General features: G+C 38.8%; 1 protein-coding gene across 6 annotated transcripts in view; it reads left to right on the plus strand.

Moving 5' to 3' along the window:
- LOC121957945 (cyclic AMP-responsive element-binding protein 5) overlaps positions 1-20,682 on the plus strand; it is a 30,085-nt gene that overhangs the window by 1,400 nt on the left and 8,003 nt on the right. For 2 of the 6 annotated variants that reach the window (XM_042506768.2, XM_088089904.1), the window contains exons 2-7: positions 9,731-9,797; positions 11,305-11,398; positions 13,871-13,980; positions 14,406-14,659; positions 18,716-18,842; positions 19,132-19,203. In XM_042506768.2, the coding sequence (XP_042362702.2) occupies positions 9,731-9,797; positions 11,305-11,398; positions 13,871-13,980; positions 14,406-14,659; positions 18,716-18,842; positions 19,132-19,203 (724 nt within the window). The other 4 variants (XM_088089905.1, XM_042506767.2, XM_088089906.1 and 1 more) reach the window with 4 other exon arrangements.

Genomic DNA, 20,682 nt, shown 5'->3' on the forward strand with positions numbered 1-20,682 from the left:
TACAATTTGTACTTAAGTACAGTGTTTGAGTAAATGAACTTAGTTACATTCCACCAGTGGAAATACTCATATTGATACAGCAGAACCAGAGCAGTTCATGTTTTATTTTATTAACGCCCAACTGTAAATTCCCCAGTTATGCATAAGAAATATCAGTTGTCTTTCATGTGTTGGACATAATGTAGATATTGATTACCTATAACAAGTAATATAGGCCACTGTATATTTATTTGACACTGTAGCTTGCTTAGATATATTATTGCCTTTGACAATGCAAAAGCCTTTAATATCATCAGTTTGTCAGTTAAGCCTACTCTCAAAGAAAAACATAGTTTACATTTGCCTTGAAGTTGATGCTTATCATCAGCACCACACTGTAATAAAACAGTAGAGTAGTAGGATCATACAGCTTGCTATTGAATAGGCCTGAGCAGACAAAGCTATCCAGATACTGTGTGGATATGATCTGGAGGAGGAACTGAACTTCCACTGACCAGAGTCACCTAGGAGTGGCAGCATCATAGTCCCAGAATAACAACTGATTGTGAGCTGGACTTATGCTGACAATCTAAATTCTTCTCTTTATATTCATCATGGTAAATAGCTGCTGGATTTAAAAAAAACAAACATTAATTTGCAGTAATGTGCGTGCATGGGCTGTAATCCATTTTTAATCTCTTTTATGCCTCACGTAAACACTTTGGATTGTTTATGTGTATAAAATGTGCAATAATACTTTCCTTCCTTGAAATTGATTTAATCATAGCGGTGTAATGGGCTGCAGCAAACATTTTACATGTGCACATGCAAAAGACTGAAATGGAATTTTGGAAATCTCAAAATCAATTATTTTTTGTAGCTTTTCTTCTTAATTATTGTTGTTTATTTTCCATCTCTGTCCCAAAGTCACCCAGAGATAACTCTAATGTTTAAGATATAGCAGTTGCATAACCCAATGACAACAGTATCTATCACAACCATAAAGTTTAGGATTAATATTGCCCTCTAATGGTTCAGTGGCAAGAGAGAACTTAGTAATGTGTGTGTGGCTCCCAGAGAGAGGAGAATGTCCCTAAATCATTGAAGTCGGCTAACCAGGGCCGGCTGGCCTGTGCTGGACCTGTTAATCGAGCGTTAAAATGGCCTGTCATAAACCACTGGCCAGTGACTTCAGCAAACAACCTGAAGACCTGGAAGCACACTCGCTCTTTTTTCTGACTGCCGTCTATCTACTCAGCCATTTGAAACACACACACACACACACACACACACACACACACACACACACATGCATATGAAGAATAGATAGAATAAATTGTACAGCTGCAAATAAGTACCAACCATTACAAACACATATGCTCACACAAACAACATGACATCATCAGCATTCGCACGTGTGCAGTATAGAAACTCAGTGACTTCATGAGCCTAACACAGATGTTCTCTCTTACACACAAACCCGTAGACACACACTCAACACAAACACACTCATTACACACACATGGTGTATCAGAGCTGTGACAGTGACGCAGTTCCCAACACCATTACGTAAATGAGAAGTGGGAGCATGTGTTGTGAAATGCAAGAAAGAAAGGGAGAGACTCAGCGAGAGTTTATGGTGCATGACATCATCTGATTTGAGGGAGTGTGGGTGGCGCACAGTGTAACAGTTTTGGATGGATTTTAAGCCAGCATGGATCATCTGATTATCAGCTCCTTTTTCGCTGAAGACAAACAGTCGAGGTAGTGTAATGACCAACACACAACTCAAGTATACAAGCGGTCTGCTCTGGAGTGGATCTGCATGTGAGGTCAGAGTTGGATGTAAATTTAACTCCAACAACCACAGCATTACATAATCAGATGACTGTAACTTGTATACTTGGATGCCGTTTAAAATATCTGTTTCCAGTTACTTTTTAAGTCGCACATTACTCTGCACTTCACTGATGGAAAGAGTCAGAAACAGAAGTTTAGACTTAGGTCACATGACTTGGACTCAAGTCAGGCACTAGTCACAGAATTGATTATTTTACACTCGACTTGACAAAAACAAACAGTCATGAAACTTTACTTGGACTTTAGCCCTTTAAATTAAAAAAAAAAAAAAAACATGATAGCTTCCCCCAAGGCCAAAAATTAAAAAGTATGGAATTTTAAAATTGTACGAAGAATGGATTAATGTCCCTTCATTTCCAGAATCAGTTGACTTTCATGTGATTCATACCCAGCAAGATGACACTTAATTCCAAGGATCCATTTTGTTCAAACCAATCTGAAAGCATCCAATCAATTTGCAGGAGAGACCCATTAAAAGCTAATTTTATGTTACTGAGCAGCCAAAGATAATTCCCACGTTCCCATGCTAAAACTACGCAGTAGTCAGCTCACTGCAGCATGCAGAATGTGCAGGTCAAAGAATGCAGATGCAACACCTTCCAACAAATGTGTTTTAACAAATAAATGCAAATTTTCAAAAGCATTCCTAATTTTTGTAAATTTGATATATTATTACTCTGTTAAAATGGCATTACATAAGGTGAAGAGCACATAATGGTGTGTTAAGGACTCAGAACTCAAAGTTTAGGACTTGGGGTTATCACTCGTGACCTGGTACTTGACTTGGGATTTGACTGTCTCGACTTGAGACTTGTCTTGAGTTTTGGCTGTCTTGATTTGAGACTCAACTGTCTTGACTTTGGAATTTACTGTATAAACTTAGGACTTGTATGTCTTGACTTGAGAATTGACTTGGGACTTTACTGTCTTGACTTGGGACCTGGCTGTCTTGACTTGAGACTTGACTGTCTCGAATTGAGACATGACTGTCTTGACTTGGAACTTGACTGTCTTGACCTGGACACATGACTGCCTTGGCTGGAGACTTGACCGTCTTGATTTGAGACTTGATTGGGACTTGACTTTCTTGACTTTGAACTTTAATGTCTTTACTTAGGACTTCACTGACTTGACTTGAGACTTGACTGACTTGACTTGAGACTTGACTGTCCTGATTTGAGACTTGATTGGGACTTGACTTTCTTGACTTTGAACTTGACTTGGGACTAGCCTGTCTTTACTTGGGATCTAACTGTCTTGACTTGGGACTTAACTGTCTTGACTTGGGACTTAACTGTCTTGACTCAAGACTTGACTGTCTTGACTTGGAAACATGACTGTCTTGATTTGAGTCTTGATTGGGACTTGACTTTCTTGACTTTGAACTTTGCTGTCTTTACTTAGGACTTGACTGACTTGATTGAGGCTTGACTTGGGACCAGCCTGTCTTAACTTGGGATCTAACTGTCTTGACTTGGGACTTAACTTGTATCTTGAGTGCAAAGACTTGAGACTTACTTGTGACTTGCAAAACAACTGCTTGGTCCCATCTCTAGTCAGAAACCTCTATGTACCAGTTAAAACAGTTTGGCAGCAGGGTGTAGGTGGGAGCAGAGCCAGATGTAGCTACAGCGAGGATAATGCTACATGGGGACTGAGGTCAGTAAGTTTGTTTGACCTATGACCTGAAACACCATATTTTTACAGTTGCGGCGACATCAGGCTCTGAGCAGGCAGCTCTCTGAAGCTCCCAGTCTGGCTGTTAAGAGCCATGCTGAGGTGACGATGCCAGATGGTAATGGCTGCTGCAGCCACTGAGTTATGGGGGTAGTTGTAATCTCAGTGGTATTGTCTGCTCTGGGGCACCAACAAGAGACTTCCTGGCTGCCGTCATACACTTTCAGTGCGACTGTGCAGTCTTCACAGGCACGCACACGTGCAGAAAACATTGCATATCTTCACTGAAAACAAAGCTCAGTGATTCACATCCACACAGGGGAAGAGCTCAAAACACAGAGTGACATCATCACAACTTCCTGTTTCTTCCCGTTTCCTTGGCTACTGGAATTTGCATACCTTGGGCGATTGGTTGATGATGAGTCAGTAGGGTTTGGTCCCGTTTTGCTCTTGAACCACAACAAAACCATATCCCTCTGTTCAGCCCCAGCCCGGCTGGAGCACCGGAAAGCCTGACCAAACATGGCAGATATTACTGCATGGCTTAGCTCAGTGGAGATGTGAATGGCCAAAGTCCCTGCTGTTATTTTGTATGACCAATGGGATTTAAGGGCATCATATAAATGATTTTGATCAAATTACATCACAGTGGGCATTTATTTATTTTTGGAAACAATAATTGAATTCAGAGTTACTTAAATGAAAAAGTGATGCATTGACCGGAATATTTCAAATCTCATCTTTCTCTCATCTCTATGAAAACTGCCAAACTGTAAACCATAGTATAAAATGTCTTATTTTAGTACAAAACATAATGAATAACAACTTTTTTTTTAAAACTGTGAATCTGTTCTGTTTGAAATACTGTATGTGTCCCCTACACAAATTTGTGTCAGAATGGGGCATGAGTCTTTGCCTTGTTCATGACTTATGACATCATTTTAAACGCACAATGGCTATCAGTGTGTAGTAACTGTGGATGCACTGATGGTATCAACAACAAACTCAAAATATCCCAATGTCTTACACTTTATCAATAACACTCCACTGCTGAAACTTTTCAAATACCTCACATATCTTTTCTCATTTCAGTGTTTTTGTCACTGCAGTAAAAGCTCATTTATTATCCAATGATGCCACCCCCAGCCCCTAGGCACCTGATTATAAATTTATTATTATTATTATTATTATTATTATTATTATTATTATTATTATTATTATTATTATTCTCAGGTCACTGAGATTGGCAGTGTGACAGATGACAAGTGGGGGTAAAGCAATTTTTAGGGTAATCAGAGAGTAAAACAGAGGGTCACTGGGACAATTAATTACAATTAATACATGAATGCATATTACTATTATTATTCTAAATTATTTATTTGTTTGTTTATTTTTTTAAATGATGCTGGCTCTAGTTTTAGCAATGTTACTATTATACTTATTGTGTTTTCATCATGGTCTCAGTTTTATTTATTGGCATCTGTTCGAGACAAAGCACAGTCTAATTTCTCTTCAAGCCTGTTTATGTTTTTTTTTTATATTTTATTCGACATTAAAAAGAAGCCCACAACCGGCAGGAAAGTTTGAAAAAACTCGGGGGGCTGTCGCTCATGGCATAAACTGGATACAGACGCTGGGACGTCCCGTTTCAGACAGACACTGAAACTGAGGGGGGGCCGGGTCTCTTCCGCCCACCCGGTCTGCCCCGTGTCCCGTCACGTTGTCATTGGTGTGTCTGACAAGGGCCGTCCGTCGGTCCGGGTCCGCCACCATGCTGCTGCTGCTGCCGTCCCCCTACCGGCCGGTGCCGTAACCCCGCCCCCCCCTTAGTCCCTCTCTCCGTACGGGACCGCAATGATTTAGAAGTTCAGGAATCCCACGTGACGTCACCGGGAGGGTGATGTAATGCTTCTGTAAATAGAACGTATTGTAATCTCGCTCCAGTCCAACGTGGTTCCTCTCTGGAGCGCCGCTTGTCCCTCTCTACTTGTAGGTAAGCCTCCGCAATTTACTTTCATTCACAAAACTTTAAACTCAACAGCAAGCATTCACTTGACGCTGACACAGTCTGCTGATTTATTTATTTATTTATTTAGTTTTACGTTCGTTTCTTATTTTTTTGACGCTGCTGTAAAGTTAACGGGGAAGTTTTTTGGCTTGCTGAGTGTCCCGGTTAACGCTCATCATCAGGCGGACGAGGTTGAGCGCGAGCGTCTATTTGGGGGGTGTGACAGCACTCTCCATACAGCTGTGTCGGGCTTGTTTATGGGTTGAACAGGTTGCTATTCGGAGCGGTAGGAAAGGGAAACACACCGGCATGTTTTTGGGGGCACATACAGGACCGTCTGCAAGCCGGACGCTTTGCTTGGTCAGAACCGCTGTCTAATTTGAGCTGAATGAGCTCCAAACCGGCGCGAGCTCTTCGGTGTTGTTGACAGTCATCTATCAAACATGGCAATTTTGAGAAGTAAGTAAAGTTGGCTCGCTTTTGAAGCTGGATATTGATGATTCACAAGCACATGGTGGTTTTAAAATTTCCAACTGTATTATGTCATTCATAATAAATGCAGAGCAGAAACAGAGAGGGAGGCGGGAAAAAAGTCTTATGACTTAGTTGCCCCAAAGACAAATATATATATATATATATATAAACAACAGGGACATTAATCCGTTTTGAATTGGCAACATGTTGTCTGGTCTGTTGTTGGATTTATGTATTAAGGATGACGTCATATGGCATTGATGTAACCGCTCTGACAGAAGGTTTTTCTGAAAATGTGCTGAGTCTGCTCATCTTGTACAAACAGGGGTGAACAAAGTATTCAGATCCTTTATTCAAGTAAAAGTACTAATACCACACTGTAAAAATACTCTGTTACAAGTAAAAGCCCGAGGCTACATTAATGATATTTCTCAAATAAAAATAAGTAGCCTAATTAGAATCAAGAACATGTACTAAGAATTAAAAGTAAAAGTCCTCAATCCAGGAAAAATCTAAAAAAAAAAATAACTAGATGAATAAATAAATAAGAAAAACGTACGAATTATTAAAAAATTAATTAGAAAACCACCAAAATATTTATCAGAAATAAAATAGCATTGTTAATTCAATTTTCTCTCAGTTGTCTGATTGATTCTTGGACTAATTGTTTCAGCTGTACTTGTGTTAATTGTTGATAGTTTCATTTATAACACATCATATCTTGTAAACTTCTGTTATGCTTTTTGTGCAAAAATCTTAATTTGTAAAGTAACTAGTAACTAAAGCTGTCGGATAAGTGAAGTGAAGTAAAAAGTACAATATTTTTCTCTGAAATGTAGTGGAGTAGAGGTATAAAATGACATGAAAAGAACAGGCTAAGTACAAGTACATCAAATTCATACTTAAATACAGTACTTGAGTAAATGTACTTTGTTACATTCCACCAATGTGCACAAGTGCTTCTGAAAAGAGGGCAGAAAGGAAAAATCTGTTTGAGATAATCATGATGATCTTCTGATAATTATCTATCTATTAATCTATTTATTTAAATATCACATTATATAATGTGGCAACTAGAAAGACACTGTAAATTACAGTTACATGTCTTTTTCAACTGATTTCCAAAATTACCTATTTATCTATTGTTATGGTGTTATGGACACTTGCTTGCTCATTCTGTTTGTAACACACAAACAAACCCACGTTCACACACACACACACACACACACACACACACACACACACACACACACACACATACACAGCTATGAAGTCACATCTACTTGTAGGGGTTGGAAAATGGGGGCTGAGGCAGGTTCAAACCTGTCAGGCGTAGTCCTACAGTGCAGCCCTCCCATCCTCATTCCTTCTCTCTTCCATTCATTTTGTCCTCCTCCTCCTCTCTCTCTCTCTCTTTCTCTCTTTCTCTGCCACTTGCCCTTTCCATTTCTCCCTCCATCACCCTAATGTCACTCTCCAACCCCCCTACCCCACACACTTTCCATTTCTTATGGAAGCATGTACTTTTGCCCTCTCTCCTCGCTCTTCTCTTTCGCTCTCACTCTTTCCCATAACATCAGGACTCACTTTACTGTCTTTTCATGGCTCTCTGCTCACGCACACCCAAAGTTTGCTTGAGGGGAAAGCATGTGTGTACCTGTGAATAAGTGTCCCACGTACGTCTTAACAATTCTGGATTACTACTTCTTCCTCCTTGCAGTTGTCAGTAAACATGTGCTGTAGGAGGAAGAAAAGTCAAGCACCCTGTTGACCTCTCTACAAGTGTGTGAGTCCTGTTAGGTGACACAGCTCAGAGGAACGCCTGAGGCCAGGGAGTTGAAGGCTTCTTCCTTTGCTCTCAGTGGAAAATGAGGGGTCAGCAGCCCCTCAAATAAGTCATAATTACCCCCCATCAATTGCTTAATATCTCCACTGAAGAGCTGAAGCCTGGGTTAGAGCTGCACATGGGTTTATCATTGTACTCTGTTTGTGTTGATATTTTTAACCTATGACAACTTCATTTTTACACTGGGAAATAAACAAGTTGATCTTACTTAAAGAAATCTAGGAGGCTGGTTGCCTTGAAGAAGGGAACTAAATATAACTATTCTTATATTATGTTTACTTTCTATCTGTTAGGTTTACTTAAAAAAATGTTGTAGTAACTTCATTTTATTAAGTAAACTGAAAAATGACAAGTGAAATTGTTCTTTTTGAGTCACAGCATCTTAAGTTGTGTTAAGGAAACTGATTGCATTTGATAACTAAAGTAAGCACAACAAGGAATGACTAGTTCACAGGATTATTTTCATTTTAACAAAATGCCATTGTGAAAATCTTGAGACAAGACCGAAGTTTTTATAAAACAAACAAAATTATTTAATAAAAACAATTCTACTTTGGGGTGTCCAGTAGCTCAGTTGGTAGAGCGGCCCCCCTCATGTACAAAGACTATGTTCTGGCCCGCAGTGGCTGTGGTTTCAATTCCAGTCTCGGCCCGTTGCTGCATGTCATCCCCTCTCTCTCTTCCCCTTTCACACTTGAACTGTCCTATCACCAATAAAGGCAAAAGCCAAAAAAGAAAAACTTGAAAAAATCCCCAAACAAAAAACAATTCCACTTTAACCCCATTGTTACAAACTTATCAAATAACTATGGAAAAATGTCCAGGAAAACCTTTTTTTTTTAAATAATAATTTTGGGGGTTTTTTTGGCTTATTTTCAGGTAATTTTCTTGCAGTGTTGATTTGAATTTGAGCAATGTGTTGTTAAATAGCTCACAGCCTTCTGACCATGTTTTTAAAATAAATCAAATTAATTTGCTCAGGTTTTTAAATGGTCAAAGTCCTACAAAAAATCTTGAAAAAAAACCCCTAGAATTATTCAGACTAAATCTTTCTGAGAGAAATACTCAAAAATGTTCAGTTAAGTACTACTTGCATGGTGCTATCATCTACTCAGAACAAGTTTATTCACTTGTCATTTTTAAGTTGCAACAACGTCATAAAATTAAGTAAATATAACTAAAATTCAAGTAAACTTAACAATTATGTATGAAATTTAAATAAATTAAAACTAATAGTTATATTTACTTAGCTTTAACAAGGCAATTGATTTTCTTAGATTTAAAAAATAAATAAAACCAACTTGTGAGAATACAGTGCATGTTTTGCATGGCAAGCGTGTTTCCTCTCATCACACTTGTATTATTAACTGACACCCTGATGAAAGCTTAATTGCACCACACTTGGCTACATAATAACCATGAAAAGAAAAGATCATAATTCCCGTAAGGCTCTGATTCCCTTCTGGTGCTTACATGTTATTAGTAATGTGTAATGAATAGTTAGGGAAAACACAAACAGACTGTATTTATTATAGTGCTTGTCCTAATAAAAATGACTACCTGCCATGTACAGCAGCACTGTAGCTCTCCTGTTGGCACCAAAGGGATCATTTTCCTTGAGATAATGCTGTGTCTCTGGGTGAAACATCCATCATCAGTGGCATCGACCTCATTACACACCGCTTCTACAGTGAAGACTTGATAAAAGGAGAATATCATACAAGCTCAGTTCGGGATACTTGAGGGCATTGCCTCTGTGTAATTAAAAATACAGGACTACAAGCTGCCCGCTGAATTAAATACTCTGGAACTGTGTGCGCAGAGAGATACTGCAGTTCCCTACATTTTGATGAGGATATGTTGTTCTTGCTTCTTCTGTTCTTTAGGCTTGTGTATGACATGAATGACAGACAGGACAGGCCTTATGTGTGCGGCGCCCCGGGCTGCTCTCAGGTCAGTTGGACACAGTTTGTTTGTGTTACACCTGCACTGTACCAGCTATATTTAACATTCTTCAGCAGGATATTACATGATTATCAGTATCAAACTAGGTTTTCACTCCTGACCGGGAATAAAAAAATCATCAATTGTAGGTGAAATAAAATGCTTTAATATGAAAGAAAGGTCTTTGTCACATGATTATTAAACATATTTCCATATTGATGATTATATGATCTTCAAGATTTAAGATGTTTTTGTGCAATATTTCTTTATTTCCTTTTTTACATGAAATGAAATAAATTCAAAAAAATCAAATCAAAACAAATATTTGTCACATGAAAAGCAGGTGGCATACATTCATTCATTCTGTTTTATTTCTGTCATACCAAACCTTTGGCTTATCCCACATGGGATTGTTATAGATCACTGTTATTTTAAACACATCTTCCAGCCATGCATATATGAAGGACGTGGAAAGGGAAAAGAAAGAAAACACAAACAATCTTCAAATGAACCATTGACATGAGGAGCTATTAATTGTCTACAGATTATCTCTACGTAGAGCTAAATAACTGGCTCATTTATATGTTTCACATGTGAACAGCCATCTCAGTCTTTGTGCATGTATAAAAATTAGTTTCGAGTTAAACTGGGCGGATGGAGGTAATCAGGCAGAGGGCCATATCAGCCTCAGGCTGCAGCTAGACCTGTATCTGCTTTTACAAGAGGAAAATCCGTTTGCACAAAGAATAGAAGTTTCAAATGGTAAAATATGTTGGATTCATTTTAATGTGTATTGTCAGACATATTTGAAATTTTGGTTAAAAACAAGAGCAATAGAACACACACAAAAGAAAAAAACAATTTGGTGACCCCTCTGCAGTAACTCTGAGGACCCCTTGTTGAAGACTCAAAATTTAGACAATACACTGGATGGATCTGATTTTCTTTTTCTAGATTAACAAACCATCCAGTTTCAAAAGTAAAAGGTTCAGTGCCAGATTTTAGCCAAGCACATGGAGATATTTGTTTTTTTTTATATGTAGTACACAACATGATTCCCCACACCATGCTATTGACTTTTTATTGTTGCAGTATATAGTATATATATATATGCTATATATATAGTATATATAGTTTTAGCTCATATGTTAACAGCTCAAGAGCTCTTTAAGCCAATATTGAGCTTTTCATTATTAAAAAATAGCCTCACTAAACCCAGAATTGCATGATGATGTGCATATATCAAGACTGGAAAAGGGATGGTTTGCAATAAATAACTTTAATAATTGTAAAAACATATATATGTGTAATATATACATTATAAGTATACAGTATTCTTAATTTGTTTATTATATGAAGTGATAAATATTCTCAAATAGTGACTATAACCGCCATGACTGATAAGTCAGCTATAAGAAACGTCATTTGATTTATCTGGACGTCATCCCATGCTTCATCAGGTCATACAGCTGCACGCATCTCTTCATATCTTTCTCACTCTGTCGGTGTCCTGCAGCGCTTCCAGTTAGAGGAGCATCTGATCATCCACAGCCACAAGCATGAGATGTCTCTCAAGTTCTCCTCCATCAAGACGGATACGGCTTTTACAGGTGAGAGGGTGCAAAAGAAACCACGTAAAGAAAAAAAAACATACAATTCTCTGACTTCTATCCCACATCCACCAAGAGCTAATACATAGTCTGTGAATTGCCTTTTCTCCCTATAACCATGAATAATCTTCACTTTTTCACTGCTTAGACATGCTATATATTCTCAGTTGAGTTGTTGTCTGGCTGTGTGTGCGCGTGTGTGTGTGTGTGTGTGTGGTGACCTCCTTTCAGGATCAGTGCTCGATGAAAAAATGATGACGCTACGTTATACAGTATGAAATCAGATAAGCTCGATACAGGCTTCCTTCCCTCAGATAGTCTGTGCTGTGAAACAGAGCTGCTCATGCTGCAACGTGTACAGTGTACTCAATCAGATTAGACCAAACATACTGATAACACCATCAAAACCAACTTTGATTTAAAACACAGGCAGACGATGCACAAAGGTCAGCACAAAGGTTTCAAAGATTTTACTCTTTTTTTTTTTTCTTTTTGGATACTGGGCAAAGTAGTGGGAGTGCAAGTAGGCACAGGAGAGAATCATGGGGCAGAACTTATGAAACCAAATGCTTGTGGATACCTCAGTTTGACACTGTGACAGAGTTTGACAGTGACTCTATATTAGTTTGCTGATTAATTCTAATCTATTTACCAATATCAAATGGATAGATTTTCATTGTCATGCATTATATGCTGATTACTTTAACAAATAATAGATTAGCTGTCATAAAAATGCCAGAAAATTTTGAAAATGTCTATGAAAGTGTATCCTAAACCCCAAGGTAACATCCTCCCATGTTTTGTTTTGTCCACAACCCAAAGATATTCAGTTTACTGTCACAGAGGAGTAAAGAAATCAGAAAATAGTCACATGTAAAAAGTTGATGTTTAATACTGCTGACAACCAATCAATTAATTGTTGCAGCTGCAGTAAATATACCACAGTGGATCCAATCATTTTCTTGATTAATTGCATAATTGTTTTGTCTATAAATTGACACAAAATAGCAACAAAAAAAAGCTAAATCACAAATTCCCGAAGTCCAATGTGACTTCTTCAAATAGCTTTTTTCCCCCAGCCAACAGTCCAAAACCCAAATATATTAAATTTACTAAAATGCAGGGGAAAGCAGCAAATCCTCACATTTAAAAGTGGAACCAGAAAATGTTTTTTGCATTTTTGCTTGAAAAACATCGAAACTTGACTGATGACCAAAATAACTTAAACTGGGTAAATTCCTCATTTCCTTCCCCTTTTTTCAAGTCAGATTTTTTTTTTTTACATAAGGGAATAAAAAAATGAGTCATCCTGCTTACCTGAGGGGAGATTCAGTATCATGGGATTTAGTTGGGAAACTTTGTATTCCTTGATAGTCTAAATGTTGCTTTAGATACATTTGTAATTAAAAAAGTAAGAATTAGGGAAAAGTGGCTTCCAAAAACCAGTCAAACTATCGCACTGCATGCAATCATGGGCAAACCATGAGACAGTTGGCCCTGATACACAAAAGCCTCCACCCCCTATATGGGATCAGCACACAGAGTATGTGGTGGTTTTGCCCTCTTTGTTTTGTGCCCTACTTTAGTCTTTTATGCATCTTTTTGTGGTTTAATTTGTCCCTTTGAAGTAATGTTTGTGTCTTTTTTGGTCGTTTTGTGTCTCCTTGTGGTTGTTTTGCCTGTTTTTGTAGTTATTTTGTGTCTCTTTGCAGTTCATGCACATCTGTTTGTAGTGTTTTTGTGTCTCTTTCTGGTAATATAATATAATAATTTGAGTAACATTTTGTAGATGAAGGCCTGGGGTGCCCCTGACACTTTGGGCTCCTCGGCCTGTACCCACGTGGTCTGTTCAGTAATCCATCCATACATGCAACAACATAGTATTAAAACAAATGATCTATATTTAGTTATTTAAGATATTTTTAATATACTAATCCAGGTGTAGGTCACAGCTTTAATGCTGTAAATGTAAACCTCCTACAAGTATAACGAAGGGGGCAAGATAGATGAATGACAAGAAGTTTCATTATCAAAGTATTGTTTTCTATTGCACCGCCATGATCCAGTCTCATGATCAGGGTGCTGTGACGTGACACTGTCTGTAACCATAGAAACAGCTGTTCATCTGGACGTAAACATTAGCATGGCATCTAACCTCTGCAGACTCTCCCTCTGCGCCTCTCTCTCCCTCTCTGTCCTGGAGCCTGTCACGCCTCCTGCAGGAAATCTCATGTCAAAACAAAGAGCCTGACTGACCTTTGACCCCTGCATGTTTAGACGGCTCAGAGAGACAGACTGGTGTTATCACAGAGAGAGACAGAAAGCAGTGGCCCAGACAAAACTTGTTTCTCCTCCTTGCATTGCAGCTTAGACGACAGTCGATTTAACTAAGCTAAAACAGGAGAGACTGTTGTGGCAGATACTTGAATGAGTGCTAATTTTTTTGTGTGTGTTTGCTTGTAATGATTCCAGACCAGACTCCAACGCCAACCCGATTTTTGCAGAACTGTGAAGAGGTTGGTCTGTTCAAGGAGATAGAGGAGGAGTTTCTTCAAGCACAAGAAGAGGAAAAGTGCAAACAGGTACATTTTACAGAACATTTCAAGCTAAAATTAAGCAGAATTTCTAATATTTTGGCTTCTCTGGCTGATGGTTGCAAGAATAGAGACACAGTTGTCCCATATTTCTGCTCAGTGTTTGTTTTGAGGTCTTCAGGTTAGTGTTTTGAGTGACACTTGAGTGTGAGGGAGATAAAAGCAGTCAGACCCAATAAGACAGCTGCAGATATCTGACCTGCTGCGAGGAAAGACACACCATGCGATCACATTCTCCCCTGCAAATTAAACAGCTAGACATCAAACCCACAAGCACATACAAGCACACACACACACTTACATATGCATGCGCTCATCAAAATCACCTCAGATCACAAAACAACACGCTGACTGAAAGCAGACACTGCGAATTCAAAACGTTCCCAGCTGATTGTCGCTCCCACGTCTCCCAGCAGACGCTGTCTCACAATGGGCCGTCCTGTATGAACCAGCAGCAGCTCAAACCCCAGCTTCAGCTCCAGCACCCACCCCAGCCTCAGCACCCACATCCCCAGCCACCGCTGCACCATCCCCATCCCCTGCAGCACCCTCAGCCTCATGGCCCCATGATGGGCCCCAGCTGCAGCCTGGCTGCCCAGCAAGCTTTGTCCTCCTCGCAGTCCGGATCAGTCATCACCCAGGCTCCTTCCACCCTCACACACTCAGGGTGAGTACGGCTGCACACATGCATACCTAAAGGCACCTATACAGTGCAGATTTTACTTCTTCTGTATTCATCCATGCTCTTCAACGTCTCTTCATAGCACACACACATATTTCCTTTTAATGTTGCCTTTTCTCGCTCTTTCTTCCTCTGCTTCATCGTCTCGCCCATCCTGTTTTGGACGTATTATAACTCATTCTGTCTGGCACAGACTGGCATTTCCCCCTGCATAATTTATCACTGCACTAATGAGCTGAGAGAGAGAAGGGAAAAAAATCAAACATCAATTTACTCAGAGAACAAAGTCTTAGCAAAAAGAGATGGAGAACCGCTGTACAACGCCCACTCAAACCCACTGACACTACCCACCCTGCCACCCAAACACCGCCTGTGTTATGTCTGTTAAGACTCAGAGGCAGAGGCTCTCAGCGCCTGTGCAGCGTCCATGGCTCCCTGGTTATCAACCAGTTCAACAGACAGATTAGAGGAGTTCCTGTCTTTCATCTGGCCAGCTCCCAGCAGCTGCTTTCCCTCTTCCTGACGTTTTAACTTTGGATTTGTGTCATCCGAATATCTCATTATTACATATACTGTGAGTTTAATGAAAACTGTCACACCCATTTTACTCGCAGAATGTTTGATGTGAAAAAATATCTTGTTATATTTTAGCCATGTCAAATTAAAATTCATTCAATTATTCCCTGATTAAAGCTCCACATTTATGGCAATGCAAATAGCATAATTGTGACTGACAGTACAAGCAGATCTTTAACTTTAAAAATATATATATTTTTTGATTGTATGCTTAATGTATACATTGCACAGTTTTAATTTATCATGCAAATTGGTAAATATCTAAAATTTTAAGTAACACCGTCAATAACAACATATCTGTGACTGGATTATGATTAATATTTTGTCTTAATAGCATGTATAAGTTACATTTCTTTTCTTTTCTTTTCTTTTAAAATAAAACAAAATAGAATTAGACCAAAACACAAACAGAGTAAAATAGTTTTTGACTTTCTTTTTTCAAACACTTACCATATGCTTAAAATGCTGAGATGGGACCAAGTCATTATTTTGCTCGTCACAAGTACTTCTCAAGTCCTAAACTTCTAGTTTTGAGTCCTAAACAAGTCATAATGTATTCTTCATCAAATGTAATGCAATTTTAACAACAGAATAATTATATATCACATCTACAAAAGTCTTGAAGGCTTTTTAAAATTTGTATCTATTTGTTTAAACAACTTTGTTGAGAGTTCTTGCATCTCTGTCATCTCTGTAATTTTCAACCTGCATGTTTTGCATACTGCAATTCTTTTTTGCTGACTACCACATAATTTTTGTGCGCAAACAAAATTATTTTTGGTACATTTTTTTTCAAACTGGCTCTCAATGTAACATTAGGAAGAGGTATCAAGTATTTCGAAATGAAAAGACCAATGTCCAAGTGAATCTACAAGTCGTTGGTGTTTAAGTCCAATTTGAGTTGCAAATCTTTCTTGGGTTTGTCAAATTGAGTCTAAAGTGATAAAATTTGTGAGTCTGACTTGAGTCCAAGCCATGTGACTCAAGTTGTCATTTCAGCTTTTTTCATTGCTGAATATTCTCTCAGCACTTCTATTCTCACTGTCTTTTCACCATCTTTCTGTAATTGTAATTCAACTGCCACTTTGACTTTTTTCAGTATTTTCACTATTTCAAATGTTTTTAGCAGACGAGATCGTTTGTTTTTTTTTTGTCTACTCTTTATCATCCAATATATAAAATACATTTTGTTTAAATACATTTATGACAAATTGGCAAGTATTGTTGAGGCATTTAATGCCTTTATTTGTGAGTAAACCGTAGACTGGAAATAAAGGGAGAGAGAAGTAGAGAATGACATGTAACAAAGGTTTTGAGTCAGCCTCGAACCAGGGGGACATTGAAAATACATGACCGGTGCCTCACATTTGTAGTTCTGTTGTTCATACTTTGGTGCCTGAGGAGGAATTTTAAAGATTTCTTTTATCTCGACACTCAGTTAAAAATAAAAACCTTCCGATTTCTTCTTGCAATACATATTGTAGATAAACAAAGCATATGTCACATCTCTGGAGTTGATTAGATGAACTAAGGTACCAAAAGTAAGTGAGTGACATAATAAGCTCCACACATCTGTCCAGGACCAGACAGGACAGGACAGGACAGTGGGAGAAAGCTGACGGTTGATTATAGTACATAAATCAGTGCCAGCTGAATCCAGACAGCATGTTAGTCAGTGAGACCAGCTAAGTGTTACTAAATGAACCATGGATCGTGTGTCTGACTGTTTCCCCTCGTGTTTACGACCGGTTTCCATAGCGACCTGGTCTCTGACTGTCTGGCTCTTGGCCCGGTCGAACTGTTGTGGTTACGTTAGGAAATGCTGTTTTGGTTTGTCTGAACTTTGTTGTATGTTAAAACGGGCCGCATACCCCAGATTCAGTGATGACATCATTGCCGATGACCTCAGCGCGGCCATGGAGGCCCACGCTGTCCGATTGGCAGAGAGCCAGAGCGGTTAGGTCAGCACATGGCACCCCGGGTCTCTACATCTCCCGCTGTGATTCTCGAGCTTCTTTCCTCCCTCTCAAGCTGTCACTTTTTCCCATATCTCTGTTTTCTTTCGCTTTTTTTTCACCTCATAATAGTTTCCATCATCGTTGCTTCACCTCAGACCACTGTTTACGCCTTTTTTTCTCACACGTACAATAATATTTTGACTTTCTTTTTCAAAAGCGGATGCTTTTGTCCAGATTTTAAGTGTTGTTTCTCTCTTACTTTTGGTGTTTTGCAGCTTTGTTGATAGTTTAGGTTTTATGCGCCCATATTTACTCCTTTGAGATCTCCTCCTCCACCCAGTGTTGCCAGATTTGACTGAGACCAAATAGCCCAATAAGAACCTTCAACATGCCTTTATGATACTTACACATTTTGGTAAGCAAGATTATCTTCACAAATGAAAAGCAGTGTTATGATTTTTGAAGCATAAATGCAATCAGCAGAAGTAAAAAGCTAACATTAGGCTGTAAACGAAGTACACTATGGTCGCATGACTTCAACATCACCACAGTGAGGCTCAGTGTGATGATGTCCTGTATCTCATTTGGCCACTTGTTAGCAACCACCTTTTTAAAGACGTAAAATTCAGGCATTTAATGATAAACCCATTGACTTCTGGACAAGGAAACTCATTTCCAGGTTTTGGGACTCATTCATGCACAACTCTAATCCACAGAACTAGTTTTCATTCGGCTAAAAGGAGTCCCAGTGTAAACTGTTCAGAGTGGGGTCTGTGGATTTTCTTTTTTTCCCCCACAATCTGATTATTGATTTTTTTCAAATAAGACAGTAAAAAACAAGACAATAATTATTGGCCAATCCAGTAAAGATAAAACAAAAATGTCAGTAGCAAGTGAAATAAAGAGCAATACAAAACCAAGACAGGACTAAGACAAGACAAATACTACAAATCAAACCAGTACCCAGACCAAGATAAAAAGAAAAACTAAGTAATAAAAAGTAAATACATGTGTACAATAATAAACATAACATAACATATTTAAACATAATATAATGGTTGTCGGTCAGACAACTGCCTTTAATGTCGCTAAAATACATGGTCAATTTCTCTGGAATATCTTGAAAGTCCAGCTTCCACGTGTTTGAAAAAGGGGTCCCACATCATTAAGGACTTAGGTCTGTGGATTGTAACTGGGATATTGTTTCTCGAGGAAAAAAATGTTTTGAGCACCCCAAATGAAATTCCAATCACCTATTGTTGATTGGGGTGAAGATAGAAATCTAGTAGATTTTAACGTAATCCCTCCTCTATCACTACTTCGATTCATGTCATCCATTTATCCACCCTCAGTTTCCACATTGACCGTTTTTGACCATGTCCATCCTTCTCAGCCTCACCCCCGTCGACCATGAAAGCTATAAACGTTTGAACTTGCACCTCTTTAGCTGTGTATCGCACTCCGGCATGACTCGTCTCTCTCTCTCTCTCTCTGTGGCTGACCACAGGCCGGTTCCCGGGCCACTGTCATCCCTCCTCCACATGCGGAACAGACACAGACAACCACTGCCAGCCTCCTTACCTGGCACCCTGCCAGACCCCGCCATGCAAGGGGCATCTGCTCAGCACATGCCCGTAAGTTTGGGAGACTCACGCACACATACATTTGTATTCAGACACGCATGCATTATGATTTATAGATGCAGGTATAGTGGCCAAAGTGGTCAAGATCCCGAAGTTAGAAATATTTATGGCTGACATAAAAATTCACTTCACTCTTGTGTATGAATTAATCAAAAGTGTCAAACTCCTAATGGATGTGACCTTGGGGAGAACTTTTTATATTTGAGGTTATGTTTGTGTTGAAGCTTTTTCTTCTCATGGTTGAAAGGTTTTTTGCGTGTCAATTTTTTTCCCACTTCAGATAGAGAAGCAGATGTCGTGTATAATGGGTATACCAGGTCCTGTACACAACCCCTCCTGTTCCTCACCTCAGGTACGGACTAGTCAGATATTTTCGTACTGCTTCTTCCTGTTTATAACTTCCTCCTCCAACATTATGCTCTATCAAAAACCGTCTTTATGAGCATACTTTATATTACAATTCATGACAACGCTACGTACAACTGGACCATTAGTTGGTTTTTGAAAACTAATGCCATCATTTTTGGACTGAAGCTCATAGGCTTAGTTATTTATTTGTTGCACCATTGAAGGAATAGTTAGAAATTTTGAGAAACACACTTTGTCACTTTGTGACAGAGATATAGATGTTGATTATGTTACGTCTTAGCTTAAAGATGGGAAACGGGGGAGACAGCAAGCTGGTTTTGTCCAAAGGTAACAAAGGTCGCCTAGTTGCACCTCTTAAGCTCATTAATTTACATGTTATATTTCATTTAATTTTTCCCCAGTCCACACCTACACCAGTAGTTTTTGTTAACTGAGTTTTCCTTCACTGTTCTTACAAAAACATCCTGTCTACACAAGCAGTGTTTTAAAAAAAATCTCCATCCTAAAGAAGACACAAAAACACTGTTGAAGTGCTGTCAACAGCTGGTGATAACCATAACCCTTAAGCCACAAATAAAGAGGGCTAGCTGTTTTCACCTGTTTTCAGTCTTAATACCAAGCTAGTCTAACCGTCTGTTGGTTACTTCTTAACCCTTTAAAGTTATTCCTCAAACTACAAGTGTTGCTGGAGCTCTTTGACCTCTTCTAGACTCTCTTCATTCTCCATGCACCTTGGATGTTGGTGAAGTTGTGCCAGAAACCTCCACTCTACTTCTTAATCCTTTAAAACCTCAGCAAATTGGCTTAAGTTCTTTCAAAAGCATGGGAAGAGGGCGATAAGCAACTTGACAAGCAATGGCCCACAAAATAGCAAGAAATTAGTAAAAAGTTACAAGAACATTTCCTGAAAATAAGCCAAAAAACCCCCAAAACTAACCAAACAAACAAACAAAACACAACAACAGGAAAATGACCTCAAGACAGTGCTAAAAATATATATTATTTCCCTTTTCCGTAACATAATTTTAAATATATAATTAAGGGCATTATAAATATAGTTTTATGGACATTTTTCCTTGTTTTTTGAAACTATCTAATAAGAAATGCCATCTAATTAAACAACAAAAAGTAAAAAAGTGTATTTCCCAAGAAGTCTGACTATTCCTCCAAGTTTTAATGGTTTCAGATCTCTACCCTGAAATTAAAGCCACAAAACACTCTGCCTTTGGCCTATTACTTTCTAATCAGGAAAGACAGGAAACGGACTGTAATTCTGCACTTTACACGCAATTGCACGCACACATGTTAACACACACACACACACACACTCTTTCGCATCACAGGAAGTCACAATCTACATGCTCTCCCTGACCCTCTAGGTTGTTTTATTTTCCTTGTGTCAACATGCTCTCAATCTCCCCCCTCGTGAATTTCACATTTCCTCTTTCTAGGTGCATGTAGT

Source organism: Plectropomus leopardus, chromosome 17 (genome assembly GCF_026936395.1).
Source record: "Plectropomus leopardus strain MGB_pleo_1.0 chromosome 17, ASM2693639v1, whole genome shotgun sequence".
NCBI lineage: Eukaryota > Metazoa > Chordata > Actinopteri > Perciformes > Serranidae > Plectropomus > Plectropomus leopardus.